The 20,844-nt window shown below is 48.1% G+C and overlaps 1 protein-coding gene across 4 annotated transcripts in view; it reads left to right on the forward strand.

The window, feature by feature from the left end:
* Positions 1-7,450: 7,450 nt before the first annotated feature.
* Positions 7,451-20,844, forward strand: part of Piwil4 (piwi like RNA-mediated gene silencing 4) — a 39,063-nt gene continuing 25,669 nt past the window's right edge. For 2 of the 4 annotated variants that reach the window (XM_075966797.1, XM_075966798.1), the window contains exons 1-5: positions 7,451-7,537; positions 8,397-8,463; positions 11,848-11,976; positions 13,954-14,168; positions 18,237-18,358. In XM_075966797.1, the coding sequence (XP_075822912.1) occupies positions 7,451-7,537; positions 8,397-8,463; positions 11,848-11,976; positions 13,954-14,168; positions 18,237-18,358 (620 nt within the window). Of the gene's footprint in view, positions 7,554-8,396; positions 8,464-11,847; positions 11,977-13,953; positions 14,169-18,236; positions 18,359-20,844 lie in introns of all 4 variants that reach the window. The other 2 variants (XM_075966796.1, XM_075966799.1) reach the window with 2 other exon arrangements.

Here is a 20,844-nt window from a genome sequence, read left to right on the forward strand (position 1 = left end):
AGATCCATGAATGTCTCTCTTAAGGTCCTCTTTGCTGTCTAGGTTCTCTGGGGTTGTGAATTGTAGGCTGGTTTTTCTTTGCTTTATGTCTAAAAGTCACTTATGAGTAAGTACATATATTTGTCTTTCTGGGTTTGAGTTACCTCACTCAATATGTTTTTTTCCAGATCCATCCATTTGCCTACAAATTTCAAGATATCATTATTTTTTCCTGCTGAGAAGTACTCCATTGTGTAAATGTACCACATTTTCTTTATCCAGTTTTTGGTTGAGAGGTATCTAGGTTGTTTTCAGGTTCTGGCTCTTACAAATAATGCTGCTATGAACATAGTTGAGCACATGTTCTTGTGGTATGAATGAACTTCCTTTGGTTATATATCCAAAGGTGGTATTGCTGGTTCTTGAGGAAGATTATTTCCTAATTTTCTGAGAAATTGCCATACTGATTTCCAAAGCCGCTGTACAAGTTTGTACTCCCACCAACAATGGAAGAGTGTTCCCCTTACCCCACATACTCTCCAGAATAACGCGGGTAGCCCCGAGGGGAAACCAGGAAGCCGCTTCAATGCAATGGGGGTGGGGAAGTGGGGGGACCACAGGGGAACTTTCTGGGGAAGCAGTTTAAATAGACTGGGGGAGTGGTCAAGATTTTGGCGGGCTGTCTTGACACTCCTCTGGGGAGGGGTCAAGGCTTGGTGGGCACAGGGACAGGGCCTCCAAAGAGGCCAGAGACCGGGACTTGGGGACTACACTACTTTTTTTGTCTGTTATTTTCAAGACAGGGTTTCTCTGTATAACAGTCCTAGCTGTCCTAGAACTAGGTCTTGTAGACCAGGTTGTCCTTGAACTCACAGAGATCTACCTGCCTCTGCCTCCCAAGTGCTAGGATTAAAGGTATGTGCTACCACTGCCCGGCTGAATACTCCTTTTTTATCTGGGAAAAAAAATCTCTTTTGTTGCCCTTTATTAAATTCTGGTTAGCATACTTCATTGATTCTCAATGTCTACTTTTAAAGATAGGGACTTTTGGAAGCAAACACCAACATTCTTTCAAAGAAAAGGGAGGATATAAAGTTCATTTTCATTGCTTGTAAGACAACTTCTAGTAATATGTATGAAATGCATTTTTATGACATTCATTTTGAGATCTTTAGTATTTTTTAAGTTGCTGTGTCTTGGACCAATGAACTGGTTCAGAGGATGAAGGCACTGGCCACAGCCTGATGATGAGAGTTTGAGCTTCAGGTCCCACTTGGTGGAAGGAAGGAGCAAACTGACTCCCAAAAGTTGTCCTCTGGCTGCCACATGTGTGTATGGCATGTGCTTGCCCCCACATGTCCACACACATATGCAATAGGTGAATAAGTGCATGCCGTTTGAGATGGCCGAGTCTCATCTAATACTGTGGCAATGAGAATCTTCCATTAGACCACATGCTACATATTTGTAAAGGATCTTTCCCAAAGCAGAAGAAGTGACTGCCAACAGCTAGCGTGTTGAGAAAGCCTTCTGCGCAGGCTCTACACTGGGACCGGGAGATATGAGGACAGTGAGGACAAGAACGGTCAGACGCGTTCACCAGGGAAACGGACGTGTAGATGATTGGCTGATCAGAATTTCAGGACTGTGCAGACTGGAAAGTTGTAAGCCCAGAGGCTAATGACCTTCGTTTGTGCTAAATTCTGGCCCTCCAGAACAGCTGTTCCTTGCTCTCTTCACAACGAAACTAACGTCTCATGATAACAGAGAGCAGCTGAGTAGGAGCCATTGCCCTAGCAAGCAACTGGCTTCTACCAATCCACAAGCTAAGATGTCACCAGGTAGCACCTTGGTCCTATAGGAAAGCTTTCCCCATCTCGCTGTATCTGCCTCTCTAAAGTACTCATCAATGTGTTTGGATTTTTTGTTTTGGTTTGTTTTTCTACACAGGGTTTCTTGGTGTAATAGTCCTGACTGTCCTGGAACTCACTCTGTAGACTAAAGTCTTCTGAGTGCTGGGATTAAAGGCATAGGTGCCCATCTCACCAATGTGGGTGGCTTTTTTTTTCTCTTCAAGACAGGGTTTCTCTGTAGCTTTGGAGCCTGTCCTACAACTCACTCTGTAGCCCAGGCTGGCCTCAAACTCACAGAGATCTGCCTGTCTCTGCCTCCTGAGTGCTGGGATTAAAGGCGTGCGCCACCACTGCCCAGCTCACCAATGTGTTTTAAATTCGCCTTAATTTATGACTTTCTCTGTTCCTTAAAACTATAAAAACTGGGGGGCTGGAGACATGACTCAGCACTTAAGGGCCCTGACTGCTCTTCCAGATGACTTGGGTTCAATTCCCAGCACCCATATGGCAGCTAACAACTGTCTCTAATCCCAAGATCTAACACCCTCACACAGATATATATGGAGGCAAAATATGAATGCAAATGAAATAGAAGTAAATAAATTATAGATAACACAACTATAGGAAAGGAGTTGGTGCCTCCATTAGCTCAGGTAGACTGTTTCAGTGGGTGTCCTCATCATGGTCTAAGAGCAGAGCTGGTGAGCTCCCATTAACTCATGTAGACTGCTCAGAGGGTGTCCCCATCATAGTCTTGACCTCTTTGCTAATATTCTCACTCCTCCCACTCTTCAACTGGACTTTGGGAGCTCAGTCCAGTGCTCCACTGCAGGTCTCTGCATCTGTTTCCATCAGTTGCTGGATGAAGGTTCTAAGGTGACATTTAAGATAGTCATCAATCTGACTACAGGGCAAGGCCAGTTCAGGCACCTTCTCGTCAATTGCTTAGGGTCTGAGCTGGGGTCATCTTTATAGATTCCTGGAAATTTTTCTAGTGGCAGGTTTCCTGCTAGCCCCATGTTCCCTCAATCAAAATATCTCCTTCCTTGCTCTCATCTCTGTCCTTTCTCCATCTTGACTCTCCTGTTCCCTTACGCTCTCCTCCCTCTTCTTCCCTCATCTTCCCCTTCCACCTTCCCTTCTTCCCCCACCCCCATGCTCCCAATTTTGTCTTGCGATCTTATCTATTTTCCTTTACCAACTGTAGCCAGACTGGGAAGGAATCATCATAGGACTAAACTAGACCCTCTGAATGTGAGTGACAGTTGTATGGCTGGGGCAGACTGCGGGGCTGTAGTAATATGAGTGGCGGCGGCGGGGCTGCGTCCCCAACACCCCAGCCGCCTGCCCGGCTAGCTTTACCCCCGAAATAATTACACAGACACTGTATTCTTTTAAACACTGCTTTGGCTCATTTCTACCTAGCATCTTCTAGGCTAACTCTCCCACCTGGACTAGCCCATTTCTTATCATCTGTATAGCACCGGTCTTACCGGGAAGATTCTAGCCTAAGTCCATCCTGGGTCGGAGCTTCATAGCGTGCGTCTTCCCTGGAGCAGGTAGCATGGCGTCTCTCTCTGAGGTGTCTGCTCCTGAGAGGAGAGCTGTCGAGTCTGACCTCACTTCCTCTTCCTCCCAGCGTTCTGTTCTGCTCACTCCTCCCACCTATCTCCTAACCAATGAGAGCCAAGCAGCTTCTTTTTATTTAACCAATGACCTTCCTCCATCACGGGGCCACTGGCAGTGGCACCAGGATTTATCCCTATTGCTTGTACTGACTTTTTGGGATCCCATTCTCTTTGGATAAATACCTTGCTCAGCCTAGATATAGTAGGGAGGGCCTTGGACCCTGCCTAAAGCAATGTGCTTTACCCTCTCTGAGGAGTGCATGGGGGTGTGGATGGAAGGAGGAAGGTGGAGGGGATGGGAGGAGGTGAGAGAGTGAAAACTGGGATTGGTATGTAAAATGAAAAAAGATAGTTTGTTTTCTTTTTTAAAAGAAAAACTATGAAAACTGTAAAGCTGCTTCCACACTAGAACCTGGGGTTTAGATAACCTAAGTCTGTGTTCCCGAGCCACGATCACCCCAAGTGGCTCTAGAATAAATCATCTCTTCTTTCTCTTAAGATGAGATCTGTGGCTTCTGTGTCCACAACAAATAACTCCAACATATGCTATTGCCACATAAATGTCTGTTCTAGGAGGAAATATCAGCATGTGTGGAACCAGTCTAGAACACTCACAGAAACCCTGAAACATCAGAGTCCTGCAGTTTAGGGAGGCATCCCCCAACTACAGACTAAGTTCCTCTAATGCTATCCGGAAGAAGTCAGCATTGCTGCCTCTGGCCTTAGTATGTTGTCTACCTGAACGTTGTCACTAAAGTTATAGTTAAAATGAGAGCTGTGCTCAAGGAGAACCTTCAAAATGACTAATCTCCATGGGGATTTTGCTCTCCTAGCAACTAGACACAGCCATCCTACCCTCTGATTTTCTGGTTCCCCTGAGGTTAAATCAACATTTTAAAAGGCTTCTACTTCTACATTCTGTCTTGGTGATCAAATAAATACATCTCAAGGTAATGCTGGAAGTCCTATAGTTTGTCAGGCCTTCTTGGGGAGGAACAAAGACACAGTGTTTGAACAAATGCTCTCTGCCAGCGGTCTAGCTGACCTGGGATCTGCAAAGATCCTGGTCCACACAGGATACTTCAGGCTTATACTGCCTCTTGCCATCGCCACGATGACAACCATTGGTTCTGGCCTCCTGGCATCAACAGTCACGTGATTTGATCAGGATTGGGTGACCCACCACTGATATCAAGTACAGAAGTGATGGTTGACTTTCCAAGATAAATTATAAACCCCTTTCCCTCTTTCTTCTACTGCCTGCCGATCTGCTGCAGTTTCTTTTGTGAATGGGGCCTCCTGAGAAGAATCTGTGTCTACAAATGTCAATTGAACTATAATATCTGAGGCCCGTGGTAGAGGCTCCTCCATCCTTCAGGAACCTGCCTCCCAGATGCTTGCACCAAGGTATGTCGAAAATGCTGTTCTAGTGGCATTGCAATTGTGTTTTAATAAATAAAGCCTGCCTGAAGATTTGAGAGTAAAACAGTCCCACTGGTCAGCCTTACAGACCAGAGTATGGTAACTGACACACACCTTTAATCCCAGTAGCCACACTAGTTGCCATGGAAATTGGGTGGTGCATGCCTTTAATCTCAGTGGTGCATGTCATTAATGCCAGCCCTAGAGAAGAATATAAGATGAGAGGGGAGGGAGGGGGGGGAGGGAGACAGCTCTCAGCATTCTGAGATTCCTGGAGGCAGGATTGCCATTTTAGACTGAGGTTGAGGTAAGAGTCAGTGGCTGGCTGTTTTGCTTTTTGGATCTTCAGGTTGAACCCCAATTTCTGACCCTGAGATTTTATTAATCGTGCTTCATGCTGTGAATTGTAACTTTCTTTATTCTGTTACCATAAAAATGCCTTGAACCTGTCTCCACATTGGAACCGGGGGTAACCTAGCCCCATGTTCACAAGCCATGCCCCCCCCCCCGTAATTTGGTTCCAGAATAAACTAGTTCTTTCTCCCTGGGAACTGAGAAGTGTGTTTTTGCATCATTTTCCTGTCATTTCCTTCCTCCCTTCCTTCTTCTTCACCTCTCTCTCTCCCCTCCCACTTCCCCCTCCTCTCTTCCCTTTCCTCCCCTTTTTTCTTTTCAATGGTACATAAAATAAGACTATATATGAGTGATTTTCCTTAAATAATAATCATTTTTCTTCAAACTCTGGGCTTTAATCCATACTGTTATATGGAAAACCTAGTGTGCTAAGAGAGTCCTTGCTTTTTACATTTATGCCTTCAACTGCACACTTGACTTTACTGTCCCAGCTTCTGAAGGTTCTAAGACACCGGAGGAATTAAATTTTGCTGCTTTCAAATTTGTTGCTTTTAATCCCTGCTTCCCATGTCCCTTTTCTTTATTGTTTAGACACCTGGCAGTGCTTTCCTGTCGCTGGAAGGAAATGGTTCAGGCTGTTCCTATCCAACAGGCTGCATCACTAAAAAAACCCACCCCAGCATGGGCATCCTTTCATGGAAGCCGGAAACACAGAGTTTACTGCAGAACTTGCAGGCAGCTCAGCCGGCGGAGCCCCTTCGGCTGGTTAGTCTCTTCCAGGTCGCTCACCTGGTTTGAAAGTACCTTTCAGCTCTCCTTACAGCTTTTCTATGGTTGAGAAAGAGAGGCCTAATGTATGGGCAGGGGTAGGAAATAACCTTTGAGTTATTTCCTGAGCCCAAGAACTTGCCTGCGGGATGGATTGTTCACCTCTCAGAACACCCAGGGATTCACATACTTTCTCCAATCCTCTGTCGATTATCCAGACACTGCTGATGGAGCACTTGGAGCCTCCTCCAAAACACAAGGTTTTCATCCCAGAGAAAAGTGCTACACAGCAGTCAGCATGCTTAGGGAGTCTGCACGGACCTGCAAACACAGTGCCTGCAGTCAGCACACTTAGGGGGCCGGCATGGACCTCCAAACAGTGCACGCAGGCCACACTTAGGGAGCCCACACGGACCTGCGAACACAGTGCATGCAGTCAGCACACTTAGGGAGCCTGCACGCACCTCCAAACAGTGCGTGCAGGTACAATACTGCTCTTCACAGGCTGAGACACATCATGCTCAACTCTGGTGACTCACCCATGGTCGCAAAAGCAGCTTTGTCCCCAGTGAAGTCACCCTGAAAGCTCTCCCTTCCACCAGCTGTGCACCTCTTAGAGTCTTCAAGACTCTGGCCTGAATTAGACTTTTAAAACACGTTTTTATTGGCGTGTCTATAGGTGCACTGGAGCCCAAGGAGGGCAGAAGAGGGTGCCAGGTCTTCGGAACCTGGAGTTCCAGACAGTTGTGAGTCACTTTGCGGGTGCTGGGAACCAAGCCCAGGTCCTCTGAAAGAGCAACAAGTACTCTTAGCCACTAAGCCCTCTCTAGCCTCCAGCCTAATTTCTTTAGGATCGATTGACAATGCTCCATCCATTTCTAGGGCACCATTAGTCTAATGGTCCATCTTCTAACGTTCCACATGTGACTCTCCCCTCTTCTCAGGGTACACCCTAACAGCACCTAGATGAACGCATTTTATAACCTCCGCACAAGCTTCCCATCGGGTCCAGAGTGGTATGTCATGCAGCTTTATAATATATATATATATATATATATATATATGATTGGGGTAATTTCTGAAAACCAGGAGCAGAGAGATACATTCTCAAAATGATAAGGACTGTAAGCTGGGCATTTATAGCAAATGAGGAGGCATGGAGAAGAAAAAAATGGGAGAGTTGGAAAGAATGAGAAAGAGAAAGAAAGGGGAGGAGAGAGAGACAGAGATAGATTTCCTGCCATGTGACTCGGGGCCCACTGCCGCCCTACTGCTTCTGCGCAGTTTGGGGGGTCCACGTGCGCCACACGCCCACGCTCTGCTTGCTGTTTACCGCCAGGGTCTCAGGAGCAACTTCCAAGTCAGAGTCTCGCTGTCTCCTCACCAAGGAGAAGGCAGCTCTGTAGAGGCTCAGGAGCTCAGGAAAGCCTCTGCACACTCAGGAACATGAGTGGTCGGGCTCGAGTGAGGGCACGAGGCATGGCCCCCCACCATGGTGCCAGAGAAGTGGGGAGCACCCCAGGAAATCTCATGGTGAGTGTTTCTCCCTGTCCTCCCTGTGGCCATCCCTGCATTGCTTCCCCCGGCCTGCTTCTCTTCCCTGACTTCTCCTTTCTTCCCAGGGTTTCCACTCCCCCCCCCCCCAAGTGACTAGATACTGTTGTTGAGACCTGGAAGTGCAAAAGGATAGAAGATGTGGAACCGCCTTCTATTTTCTTAGCGATAATTCGGCTTGGTAACTCATAGTAGAAGTCCTGTCCAATTCAGATTAGAGTCTGCTGCTGTTGGTTGAGCAAGCGCTCAGAGTGTGGCTGTTTGCTGGTTTTGGGTGGTCAGACTGAACCGGTCCTGAGTAACAGCTACACACCCACGAATTGGAGAAACTTAGCCTCAGACCAGAGCCCTCAGTTTGTGATCATTTTGCCTTTGTTATCCTTTAGTGTTCTCTTGATTTTGCTCTTTAAAAAAACAAAAACAAAAACAAACAGGCCAAGGTACAACAATTTCTTGGGCAAAGCGAAGTTTCTGCAGAGAAAATATTAATGGCCAATAATGTTACTAACTGGTTTTGTGGACTAGTTTTGGTTCTGTTTACGGGGGTTCTCAGGGTCCCACTTCCACCTCTTACCCTCTGGGCTCTAACATTGTCACCTGGCTCGTGCTCAGATGCCAGCGGGCTCACGCATGGCAAGGGGAGAGGGCTTCCGCTTCTCCATAGCATTCACTGGGGAATGACCTCCTCCCTCATGTCCCTCACGGTTTCTACCTCTTAGTGTTTTCTGCTGCTGGATCTTGGTAATTTATATCAGACATGATACCGCTCTTGCCTTTTGGCAACCTTGTGGGTTGTGAGTTGATTTAAATCTGAGCAAACTTTTTCTCTGCTTTGAAGGCCATGTTATCCAGTCCTGGGGACAGTCAGGTGTCCAGCAGTGGAGCGAGTGACATTTCACAGTCAGGTAAGTGCAGCTGGTCTGTTTCCCTGACTCCTTTGGCCTGAACAGAGCGGAGAGACCCACCAAGCCCTGAGACAGCAGGCTCCATTGACTGCTCTGTTCCCTTTCCCACGGGTCATCAGACACACGGGCCATCCTCACAGAGGCCGTCCTCACAGGCTGTCCTCACAGGGGACGTCCTCACAGGGGCCATCCTCACAGGCTGTCCTCACACGGGTTGTCCTCAAGGCTGTCCTCACACAGGCTGTCCTCACACGGGTCATCCTCACAGGCTGTCCTCACACGGGTTGTCCTCAAGGCTGTCCTCACACGGGTTGTCCTCACAGGCTGTCCTCACACGGGTTGTTCTCACAGGCTGTCCTCACACGGGTTGTTCTCACAGGCTGTCCTCACACGGGTTGTCCTCACAGGCTGTCCTCACACGGGTCATCCTCACAGGCTGTCCTCACACGGGTTGTCCTCAAGGCTGTCCTCACACGGGTTGTCCTCACAGGCTGTCCTCACACGGGTTGTCCTCACAGGCTGTCCTCACACGGGTTGTCCTCACAGGCTGTCCTCACACGGGTTGTCCTCACAGGCTGTCCTCACACGGGTTGTCCTCACAGGCTGTCCTCACACGGGTTGTCCTCACAGGCTGTCCTCACACGGGTTGTCCTCACAGGCTGTCCTCACACGGGTTGTTCTCACAGGCTGTCCTCACACGGGTTGTTCTCACAGGCTGTCCTCACACGGGTTGTTCTCACAGGCTGTCCTCACACGGGTTGTTCTCACAGGCTGTCCTCACACAGGCTGTCCTCACACGGATTGTCCTCACAGGCTGTCCTCACACGGGTTGTCCTCACAGGCTGTCCTCACACGGGTCATCCTCACATGTTCACTGTGGGTTCTCTGAGCCTCCTGGTCATGCTTGGGACACAGGGATTCAGATGGGGAACCAGTTTTCTGATTCTTTCTGCTCAGGCAATAATTCTGAAACCTCACCACCCTTGAGAAAGAGTCTCAGAGCCCAACTAGCTTCAAACTTAATGTATTCCTGAAGATGGCCTTAATTTCTGATTCCCCTGCCTCTACCCCCAGCCCTTCTGTACTGGGATTGCAAGTGTACATCATCCATTTTGCATGGCTCTGGAGATTGGATTTGGGGTCTCATGTGTGCTAGAGACAAGCAGTTTGCCTACTGAGTTACATTTCCCAGCCCTTGAAAAACATATTCCAAAAATACAGAGCACAAAGACCAAAGCATTCATTTACAGGGTGGGAGAGACCAGCCACACACACCACCTCTTTCCTCTCCCTCTCACCTGGGGGACACGTCAGTCAAGCCAGGTTCAGTCTCAGGATCCCTGTCCCCTCTAGATCACACAGCTTGAGTGCCAGGTGTATTGGGGTTTGCTTGGGCTGCCGAGAGGAAGTGCCTTAGACCGAGGGGCTTAGATAAGAGACATTCGTTTTTCCCTAATTTCAGAGGGCTAAAGCAAATCTGAGGAGAATGCAGTTCATTTCATATCCCCGGGTAAAACCTGTCTACCATGTCCCTCATTCCGACCATGGAGTAACACCATTGGGTTCCAGCTGTAAGCACTGAGGGGCCCCCAGACTCTGGTGTGCCCACCTGTCCTGAGCAGGGCTTTCCGGTCCACGTGTGCAGTCCCAGGTGATCTGTACCGCAGTGAGAATGTACTGCGTGGACACTGAGAGGTGGCAAGTAGGCTGATCTGTTCCTGCTACTCAAATGCCATTTCACTTTGTGCGTGACTCAGGATGGAAGCAGTCCATCTTTGAAGGCAGACTGAATTTTTGTGGATTTCTCTAAGTTATGGTAATATACACAGAACTTAATTTTTTTCATTTTAACTCCTCTGTTTGTTTTTCTAGACAGGGTTTCTTTGTGTTGTAGCCCTGGCCGTCTGGAGCTAGCTCTGTAGACCAGGCTGGCCTTGAACTCACAGAGCACCGCTTGTCTCTGCTTCCCCAGTACTGTTATTTTAACTTTTGTGTACAGTCCTGGGGTTTCAAGCACATTTACATTGAACAGTTACTGCTGCTGTCCACCTCTGGAAGGCTTTTGTACTGTAAAACGGAAACTTATTCCTTAAACGGTAACTCCCCGCTCCCCAAACTCCCCGTTTCTGAGAACCACCTCTCTGTAGTAGTTTGAACTTTTTAAAAACAAGATTTGATTTTATGTTTAATTGTGTGTATTGTATGTGTCTGTGTGTGAGGCCAGAGGCATTGGATCCCCCGGAAGTAATTGTGAGCCACCTGATACGGCGTCTAGGAGTCACACCCTGGTCTTCTGCAAGAAAACAAGTGCTCTTAACCTCTGAGCTGCTTCCCTGGCCCTGGGAGATGAATTTAAAACTGCCTAGAAATCACTTGAATTCTAGATCAGTGAGAGATGTAGATGATCAATTCAAATGCATGCAATATCTGGAAATTAAATGAAGAGTTTTGTTTTGTTTGTTTGTTTGTGATTTTTCGAGACAGGGTTTCTCTGTAGCTTTGGAGCCTGTCCTGGAACTTTCTCTGTAGACCAGACTGACCTCGAACTCACAGGGATCTGCTTGCCTCTGCCTCCCGAGTGCTGGAATTAAAGGCATGTGTCACCACCACCTGGCAAATGAAGGGTTTTTAAAATTGGTTTCTTCATTGTGGTTTTAAATCTTCCTGAGACTCGGTGTCCACGGAGAAGAGTTTGGATGGAAGTGCAGAGCAGGCGGAAGGAGCACTTGGGGACACAGCATCCAGTGACCTCCTCACAGGACAGGCGAGCTCAGAGGCCGAGGTTCAGGTTCAGCACACCACCAGGCATGCTATTTCGCCACAAAGTCGTGCATCTTGATGGTTTAAAGTTACCTTCCAAGTGCTGAAGACATTGAAAAGTCGACCGTCTTCTGTTCTCAAACAAGCTGCTCAGAGTGAAGCATTTGTTTCACTGTTCTGTGATCTAAGGCACATGGTAGACGCTGAGGTGGACTCTGTCTTCCCATCTTCTTTAGGAACAATCTGGTTCTTGATGGCTAGGCCTGGGTGGTTTCTGCTTTCAGTGATACAAGTGAGAGATCCCCTGTGCTAGCCTGGATCTCTTCAGAGTACAGTTACCCTAGAACTGAAGGAGAAGGAGGTCACTGTCACTTGTTAGCAGGTGGACCTGGGCGCAGGGAGTCGGCGGTCTGCTGAGTCAAGAAGAGGAAGTCTGTGTATTCTGAAAGCTAACACTAGTATTTCTGGTTAAACATCCTGTGCTTCCTCTGTAATTTTCAGCGCGGAGGCTAAAGTCTTCTGTATAGTCGGGTGTGTTGGCAATGCAGGACATCGCAGGAAGTTTTGACTGATGTACAGGGTGCACACAGTCAGTCCACCTAATGTGTTTTGTTCTTCTTCCAGATGAGGTTACCGTCTCTTCTGATGATAGTGGACGTTCCTTCATGGAAAGAGGCCAAGTCACACGGGACTTCGTAGACTTGAGTGTCTGTACCAGGGAGAAGATGGCACACGTGAAAGATTGTAAAATAGGTAGCCAGTCCCTTCTTGTTACTATTTAAAGGTTACCAGATCTTGCCACGGAACTTATGTTTCTAGTTCTAAAACAGGGAACTTTGTTAATCACCTGAGAGCTATTGACCGTCTGTTCTTTTGAAGACATTGTCTGGGCACTCGGAGTGTCAGAAACACAGAACCTCCTCAAACCACATCTCACTTTTAGGAAAGATACCCCCTTCTCACTTGGGGAAGACATAGGGAGATGTGTCTTCTCTTTCCAGCCCTGACCCTATGTGGAGAATCAGCCTGTGGGGATTTTAGCTGTAGAAAGGAAAACTCAGCCAACGGAGCCCCTCTTTATTCAGACTCCAGGCTCCTTCCCAAATGGCATACACAGGTGTGAACTGACGCCCCTTCTGGAAGCAGGGTCTGTGGTTTTCTTTGGATTTGCAGGAAGCTTTGTGTCTCCCTCCTCACTAATTGGAATTTCTGTTTGTTTGTTTTTTTAAAGCAGCATAATAAGAAACAGGTGTTGTTACCTAGCAGGTAGCCACACAGCTGACATAACATTTCCCAGAAGGTGTCACCTCCCTGCATGCTGGTGCTGTGGGCTCCTTCTGCTGTCCTTGAACTGGAGAGAGGGCTGGGTGGTGAAGAGCACACACCTCACTAAAATGGACTGATGTTCAGATCCCACTGTTCCTGTCAGGCCCCTCACAAACACCTGTAACGCCAGCTCCAAGGAGGTGCACAGCTGTCTAGCCCCATGGACACCTGCACGCATGTGCATGCAGATGAACACACAAATGATAAGAATCAAGTCCTTTTAGCCCCTCCCTCCATGATGCGCACTGATTTACAGACCTTCCTGACCTGGGCACTGAGAGGGCCTGCTGCTGCCTGGACACACAGGTGCAGATGATCTCCAAGGCTCTGCCTGTTCCTCATGTGTCGCCCTTCACTAAGAATGCGGGAGACCAAAATTTTTCCTTAAGCAAAAATGACATAATTATCTCCTGCCTGTGCCAAAAACATTGATCATAGGCCCATACCGAGGGCACTGAAGTATACAAGTACTGTCTATCCTCCATGAAAAAAACAAACTAGTGTATGTGTAGTAGAAAGATACAAATTTCATCATTTTCTGTCAAGACAAGTGAGAACAAAGTCATTGGTACCCGTCTAGATTCTGTCCTGGGGAGGAGCTTGTGACATCCTCTGAACAGCCAGCTATGTTCTGTCTGGCTCTGATTTTGTCCTGCAGATGTTTAAGCTGAGAGCAGAAATGCCCGTAGGGGAAGGCATTCCAGGAAGCACACATGGGCTCCATGTGCCCATACAAAACAGAAGGCCAAGTCTTGCTGCTTCGGTACAGGAGTGCCTGATTCTGATCCATGACCCACTTCTACTTCTTTGGAGGCTTACTCAGTGTTCTGACTATTGCTAGAGCATCATCAGAATTTTCTGCATCCTGCTTCTGATTAGCTCAGTGTCTTAGAGTTTGGGAGTTATATCATTCATGGCGAGAATGGGCTAGGCCTTTGTTTCTGTTGGGTTTGTAATCTCGCTAACTGATCTGCATCACAGAGACCCATCTGGAAGGTGCCACGGCAGGAGCCCAGGTGCTTCTCCTCCCAAGCTTGGGAAGTCACATCTATTCCTCTGTCTTTGGAGGTCCGTTGTGCACACGAACTCACATTAACTCCCAGTGGCATTGCCAGGTTGAAGATGCAAAGGTTTAACCCCACACCACTGATCAAAAGCCCCTGCTTTGTAGCAATCACGGTTCATTTGCAATTTTTTCTTTTCTTTTTTTCTTTCTTTATTTTTTATTGCTTTATAAATAATACCATTCAAAATTTCCACTTTCTCCCCCTCCAGTCCTAAGGGAGGGCAGGGTACCCTGCCCTGTGGGAAGTCCAAGGCCCTCCCCCCTCTGCAATTTTTAAAAATATGGATTAATATTAACATGATTTGCTCCTCTGGTGAACTGTCTTTTCCTTCCCCCAGGCTCTAGCGGAATACCTCTGCGGCTGGTTACGAATCTCTTTAGTTTAGATTTGCCCCAGGATTGGCAGCTGTACCAGTACCATGTCACATATAGCCCAGACTTAGCCTCTCGGAGGCTGAAGATTGCTTTGCTTTATAATCACAGCAAACTCGTGGACAAGACAAAAGCATTTGATGGCACAAGCCTTTTCCTCTCAGAAAAGCTGGACCAAAAGGTACAGTGTGGTCACTATTTCACTCTGTGTGTGTGTGTGCACGCGCGGATATATTTGCTTATGTATGTGCAGAGAAGATTCTTTATTTTCTTGACATTTGAAGGAGTGTTTCCCATGCTACTTCCTCGTCCCCACTCCCTTGCTTAAGAGCCCAAAGGTTTCTAAGACGTCACTGTCACCATTGACATCGTAGATAAAACTGAGGCTCCAGCATGCTGAACATTCAAGAGCTGCACATTCTTAAGACAGATGAACTTGGAAACCTCCAAGCAGGTGGAACCTATAGAATCACCATTTCCACGGCTCCGAGGCTGGCATTTCTGCACGCTCTTGCCCCCGTGCAGGGTGCCTGTGTGGCCAAATAATTCCGTGTCCGTTTCTGAATGTAAGACCATCTTTTCTGTCATCCCTCACTAAGCCACAGGAGAGATGAGTTACTGATGTCAATTCTAAAAGTGTTTGCAAAATGAGACCACTGAAGTAGTTGAATGTTTGATCTTCCTTTTTTCAACATTATCATACCGTAAATAGATATCAGTAGGCATCGGTCTCTCAATATTTCTGTTTTAAAACAGGATCCGAATTACTCTGAGAAGAAAGAGCCCGGCTTTAAAGAGTTACAGTAGAACACAGGATTAGACCTTTGATGCGTCAGCGAGCTCCCCATTTTTAAGCACTGTGGTGCCCACAGCATAGGATAGCTAACCTTGCTAAACAAGAAAGGCGTTGGGATTTTCCATAAGAAACGAGTTTCTGAGCATTCCTTTATCCTCTGTAAGACATTGAAATGGGGGCTGGAGAGATGGCTCAGAGGTTAAGAGCACTGGCTGCTCTTCCAGAGGTCTTGAGTTCAATTCCCAGCAACCACATGGCAGCTCACAACCATCTGTAATGAGACCTGGTGCCTTCCTTGCCAGCAGTACATTGGATGCTTAATAAATAAATCTTAAAAAAAAAAGACATTGAAATGGATGTTACCAGTGGTGAGATGTGGTGGCTCAGATCCCCAAAATCTGCTTTTAGAGTGATTTTATTCCCCTTCCAGTCCTTTGTCCAGTGACATGTTGATGAATGTAGCATATCTTCTTATTAATATTCTTAGGATGTGTTTCCAGTATCTTGTCAGGATTAAGATCAGCTTGTCCTTGAAGTCGTTTTTTTAGTACTAGCTGAGAAGCTTCAGTGCTGTTAGAGGTCACTTGTGTGTCACCGGCATGGTCCGGTTTACCTTAGTTGTTCCTAGCAAGCTGGAGAAATTCTGTTCTGCGCATGCCAGGAATAGGTGAGCACTGCTCCTGTCAGTCCTGAACTAGCATGTCTTGTGTGTCAGACACATCTGCATGCTGGGGATGGAGTCGGTGAGGAGGCAGGTCATGAGGTCGGCTGTAAGACAGAGCACGTGACTGTCAGGGCTGTTGGCCTTATCCCCAGATGAGATGACACTGGTGTAGAAAGAGCTTACTGTGTCCTTTATTTGCTGTACGTCCTGTTACTCGGTTACAGTGAGCATCCTAACAATGACTCCGCTCTGTTTGCTTATTGTTGAACTCAGGGCATATAACCCTCCAGCCTTGCCTATCTCCACCTTTCTAGGGTGCTTATCAGGATTTGAAGAGTTCCTTGTCTTCATTATATTCCTGTCCATACTTCTGGAAGCCGCCTTCCAGCTGCCTTGTGGCCTTCTAGTATTATCCCGGACTCCATCTGTGAGCTGGAAGGTTTATTCGCTTACATCTCTTTCCACCTTTGTGTACTTGTAGAGTGGACTATGTACTTAAGATGTTAGCACCATGAAGGAAATAAAGACAGGTACAGCATAGGTCTTTTCTCTAAGAGGCTTTCAGCTTAACATCAGAGTTACAGATGAACACAGCGAGGTCGAATGCCCAAGTGCCGTAGTAATAATCAGTATTGCATTAGTATTTTTATTATACTAACATTGACTGTGCACTTACTGAGTGTAGAGTGCTATGCTCGGCATGTCTTCGGGTCAGCATCACAACTATTTTATGCTGCTATTATATCTACCAGACTATATTTGTTGGCCGTGTGCCCTGCCAGGCTCTTGATGGCACCATGTATTTAACCCTTTTATCACTCCTGGAGCTCAGAGAGCTCGAGGATCTTACCTCAAAGTCAGAACTCGGAGCATGGTGAAGAACAGGACTCCTGAAGAGTTATGATTAGTGTCTTCAGAAGAATGTCAGAGTCCGGGAGGTAGGCAGTGGGGAATAGCTGCTGAACCACAGAAGGGAGGGGCGCATTTGAGAAAGTTTGGTCATCGAAGTTTAATTAGTGAGGTGTGGAAGTGGCCCTGGAGGTCCCCTTGGACACTGAAGATAGGAGAAGAGTTTGTCTCTTACGGATCAGTGAAGCACCACAGCAGAGTCTCCCAGTCACATCCCCTTGAGGTTTCCTGAAAGAGGTGGGAAGAGAAATGGAATAGCCTGGGCAGTGTGTCAAAAGGACTTGAACAGAAACCCAAAATGCTGCTCTCTGTTTGACCTTTGTGGCCGCCTGTGCTCTGCAGGAAGATAAAGATCCTGGAGTGGCCTATTTATCTGCACAGTCCTGCAGCTCCAGCTGGCCTCGCTCCCGCTTTGAGATAGTGGAGAAGCTCCAAGCATTGGAACAGCTTCCTCCGGGGCACACAGTAGACAGGAAGACACAGCATCCATAGTCTAAGCGTGTGGGATAGTGGTACCAGAGCAGTTGAAGTCACTTAGAAACATTGCTGTGCGGATGCTATAAGGCGTGTGGATTGTTCAGGTGGCGGGTTGTGGGGGGGGGGGGGAATGTGCAGTGGGAGGTTGGCAGCCTGGGAACTGGAGGGGGCGGGCCCAGGAACACATGGAGGAAGTGCGGGAGCTGTTGATTTTGCTGAGGGGGGACGAAGTGTTTGATCTTGGGAAGTTTCCAAGACTGCCTGCTGCCAGCTCCCTTCAGTTCTTCTCCAACACCTATTGTTGTCTGCATCCTTTTGCTGTGGTCCCAGCAGGGCTGGGAGCAGGATGTCCCTTCTACTCCTGTGAAGGGGACTTTGCCACTTCTGTGTGAGTTGTCTGAGACCAGGAGTCTCCCCAGGGCAGTACCCCACCCCATGCAGAAGGACAGGTTTCTCTTTGCCTCTGTGCAGTTCAGTTCCTGCTGTAAAAACTGACCCTGTAACTAGAAGAAGCTGGATGTGACTATGCAGATGCTTGCTAGTGAGCTGACTTCGGATTCATTTCCCTTTGAAACATCCCTGGTCATTGACATTTATTGGCTGATTTGTGAACGCTTGGATTTGAAATTCTGTATTGAGCCCTGCATGGTTTAGAGGTTTCTTTGTAGCTGTTTAAAGATTTATTTTTAATTATATGTGGTGTGTGTGTGCGCGCGCGCACGCGTGCATCCTCAGTGCAGAAGAGGGTATCAGATCATACGGAGTTGGAGTTACAGCAGCTGTGGGCAGCCCAGTGTGAATGGTAAGAACCAGACTCTGGTCCCCTGCAAGAACAGGTGACTATAGAGCCATCTCTCCAGCCCCTGGTGACTTAGGGCTTCCTTTAGTCCTGCGGTTGATACAGAGCCTATCCCCGTGGTCCTTACATTGCTAGAACGGTTCCATTTTGGATGATCCCTAAGACTTTCACCAACCCTTTGCAAGCTTTTATTAATAGAATGAAATTACCCATCCTAGCACCCACGTTTTCTCTGCTGTATTTCCCTCATCTTCCTCTTCCTCTCGTCTGGCCCTTTCCTTTAAGGATTTCCTCTACCCCAGTTTCCTGCTTTGTGAATACACTTTTTGAGGAATTTCTCATGAATTCATGAACTTGGAAGGGGCCAGGCAGTCTGCTGCTTCCTAAGAATATGTACATTGCTCCTCTAACTATATGTGCACACGTGGGATTTTCTTGAGGGAATGTCTTTATCAGAGTTGTAATTTGACCCCCAGAGGTGGATGGGAATAGCCCGCACACCAGCACCCTCAGCTCCGTTGGTCACGTGGACATGGCTGTTGTATAGGATCTGTGTCCTGACCACCTGAGGGTAAGCTGTACCCTTTACTGCTGCCGTTCCCAGGTTACAGAACTGACATGTGACACGCAAGGAGGTGAGACTGTGAGGATCACGCTCACGCTCAGCAGCCAGCTGCCCTCCACCTCCCCGGTGTGCATTCACTTCTTCAACGTCATCTTTAAAAAGTAAGTTGTTTGACCTTCGGCGCACAGCCCGGGTATTGACGGGATGGCTCCGTGCTGCGTGGGAACGAGCCAGCAGCAGCTCGGGCATGATTTTCACCATCGTTGATGTACTCTGGCAGTGAGATGGGACACCTTCCATCCCTTTGAGCCAGATCCTCTTTATTCAGTCTTGTCCAAAAGTTAGACCCTATTGCTTTTAGTCTTTCCTTCACTTTCTGTGCACTGCTCCACTCTGACCCCAGACTCAAGGTCACTGAGTAGGAATTGGCCGGATGGTGGATTCGGTTCTCCACTAGCTGGCTGGTTTGGGACATACGAGGCTGTCACTAGCTGTGTGCTGCCCTGGCTCTATCCCAAGCCCCACATAGGACTTCCCAGCACGAGTGCAGGAAGGGAACTGGTTGTATGTAAGCTTTTGACATTCTTTAGAACTGACTGAGGAGCATGTGGTCCAAAGTTACCTTGGGGATGAAGGGATTTGACCAGTGCGAGATCCCTGGCCCCTCTCTACACTTGGTCAAAACAGATTTTCCATTGGTAGGGCTTGGAGGCGAAACAAGAAAACCGAGCAAGCCTCCCTGATGACAGTCGAAAGCAAGTGAATGCTCTGTGTGTGTGTGTGTGTGTGTGTGCGTGCGTGCGTGCGTGTGCGCCAGGTCTCACACAGCATTATGTGTGTCTGTGTGTGTGAGATTCCACACAGCACTGTGTGAGTGTGTGTGTGCGTTTGTCAGGTTCCACACAGCACTGTGTGTGTGCGTGCACATGAATCAGGCTCCACACAACACTATGTGTGTGTATGAGTGCATGTGTCAGGTTCCATACAGCACTGTGTGTGTGTATGTGTCAGGTTTGACACAGCACTGTGTGTGTATGTGTGTGTCAGGTTCCACACAGCACTGCATGTGTGTGTGTGTGTGTGTGTGTGTGTGTGTGTGCCAGGTTCCACGCAGCACTGTGTGTGTGTCAGGATGCTGTATCTGAACCCTTTTGTAGAGATGCCACCTTCTGCTCAACAACAGACTGAGGGGGAGGAGGTCAGGAAGTTTGGGGATTTCCAGGGTATCTGAGCACATAAAGTAGCTTCCTCCTTATACAGTTTCCTAGCATTAGTCAAACGTCTCACCCAGTCTCTTTGATCCTTCCTTCTCCATGAGAGGACTGTGCTTGGCCAGCTGATGTGTGGAAGGTGCTTTCCACTGTGTTTACCATGCTGTTCCTTGCTCCCCAGAGCTGGCACTGCTACACAGACCCCCGCTTTATGAATGGGAGACTGGCCTCTGTGACACCGGTAGGCATGTCACCAGAGCTGGCACTCCTGTGTTCTGACTCAGAACTGCTAACCTTTCCCCATACATGGGGCACCACCGCCCCTTGCCAGAGGTGGCTAGGACAGGCAGTGGCTAGAGATAATGTCACAGCCGTGTGGGGCATAGACAGTGGCTGGAGATAATGTCACAGCGGTGTGGGCATAGACAGTGGCTGGAGATAATGTCACAGCGGTGTGGGCATAGACAGTGGCTGGAGATAATGTCACAGCGGTGTGGGCATAGACAGTGGCTGGAGATAATGTCACAGCCGTGTGGGGCATAGACAGTGGCTGGAGACAGTGTCACATCGGTGTGGGGCATAGACAGTCCCTGGAGATAGTGTCACAGCGATGTGGGGCATAGACAGTGGCTGGAGATAGTGTCACAGCGGTGTGGGGCATAGACAGTGGCTGGAGACAGTGTCACAGCGGTGTGGGCATAGACAGTCCCTGGAGATAGTGTCACAGCGGTGTGGGCATAGACAGTCCCTGGAGATAGTGTCACAGCGGTGTGGGGCATAGACAGTGGCTGGAGACAGTGTCACAGCGGTGTGGGCATAGACAGTCCCTGGAGATAGTGTCACAGCGGTGTGGGCATAGACAGTGGCTGGAGATAGTGTCACAGCGGTGTGGGCATAGACAGTCCCTGGAGATAGTGTCACAGCGGTGTGGGCATAGACAGTCCCTGGAGATAGTGTCACAGCGGTGTGGGCACAAAGGGAACTTGAGTGTTTAATAAAAACAGCCTCTTCCTTTCAACATAGGAGGGGTCAGAGAATTAGAATTGCACAGACTTGTATTGTAGTTAGATGTGTAAAAATGTCAACCACCTCATTTTAAAGTATGGGCTTATAGTTCATGTATATTTAGTGTTCTAGTGGTGTGTGTGTGTGTGTACATGTGGGAGGGTGCACAATTGCTTCAGTGTGTGGAAGTCAGAGACAGTTCGTCTGTTGGTCCTCGTCTCCCTGTATGAGATAAGTTCTCATTCTTGTTGGCTGCTGCTGACATCAGGCCAACTGGTCCATGAACTTGGGGAGTCTTCTGTGTCTGCCTCCTGTCTCCCCACAGGAGGACTGGGGTGATAGCTCTGTGTTCCTGTGTCCTGCCTTACGTGGCCTCTACACACATGTGACAAGGGCTTTATTCACTGAGCTGTCACCCCAGCCCCCAAAGG

This window comes from Microtus pennsylvanicus, chromosome 3 (assembly GCF_037038515.1).
Source record: "Microtus pennsylvanicus isolate mMicPen1 chromosome 3, mMicPen1.hap1, whole genome shotgun sequence".
Lineage (NCBI taxonomy): Eukaryota > Metazoa > Chordata > Mammalia > Rodentia > Cricetidae > Microtus > Microtus pennsylvanicus.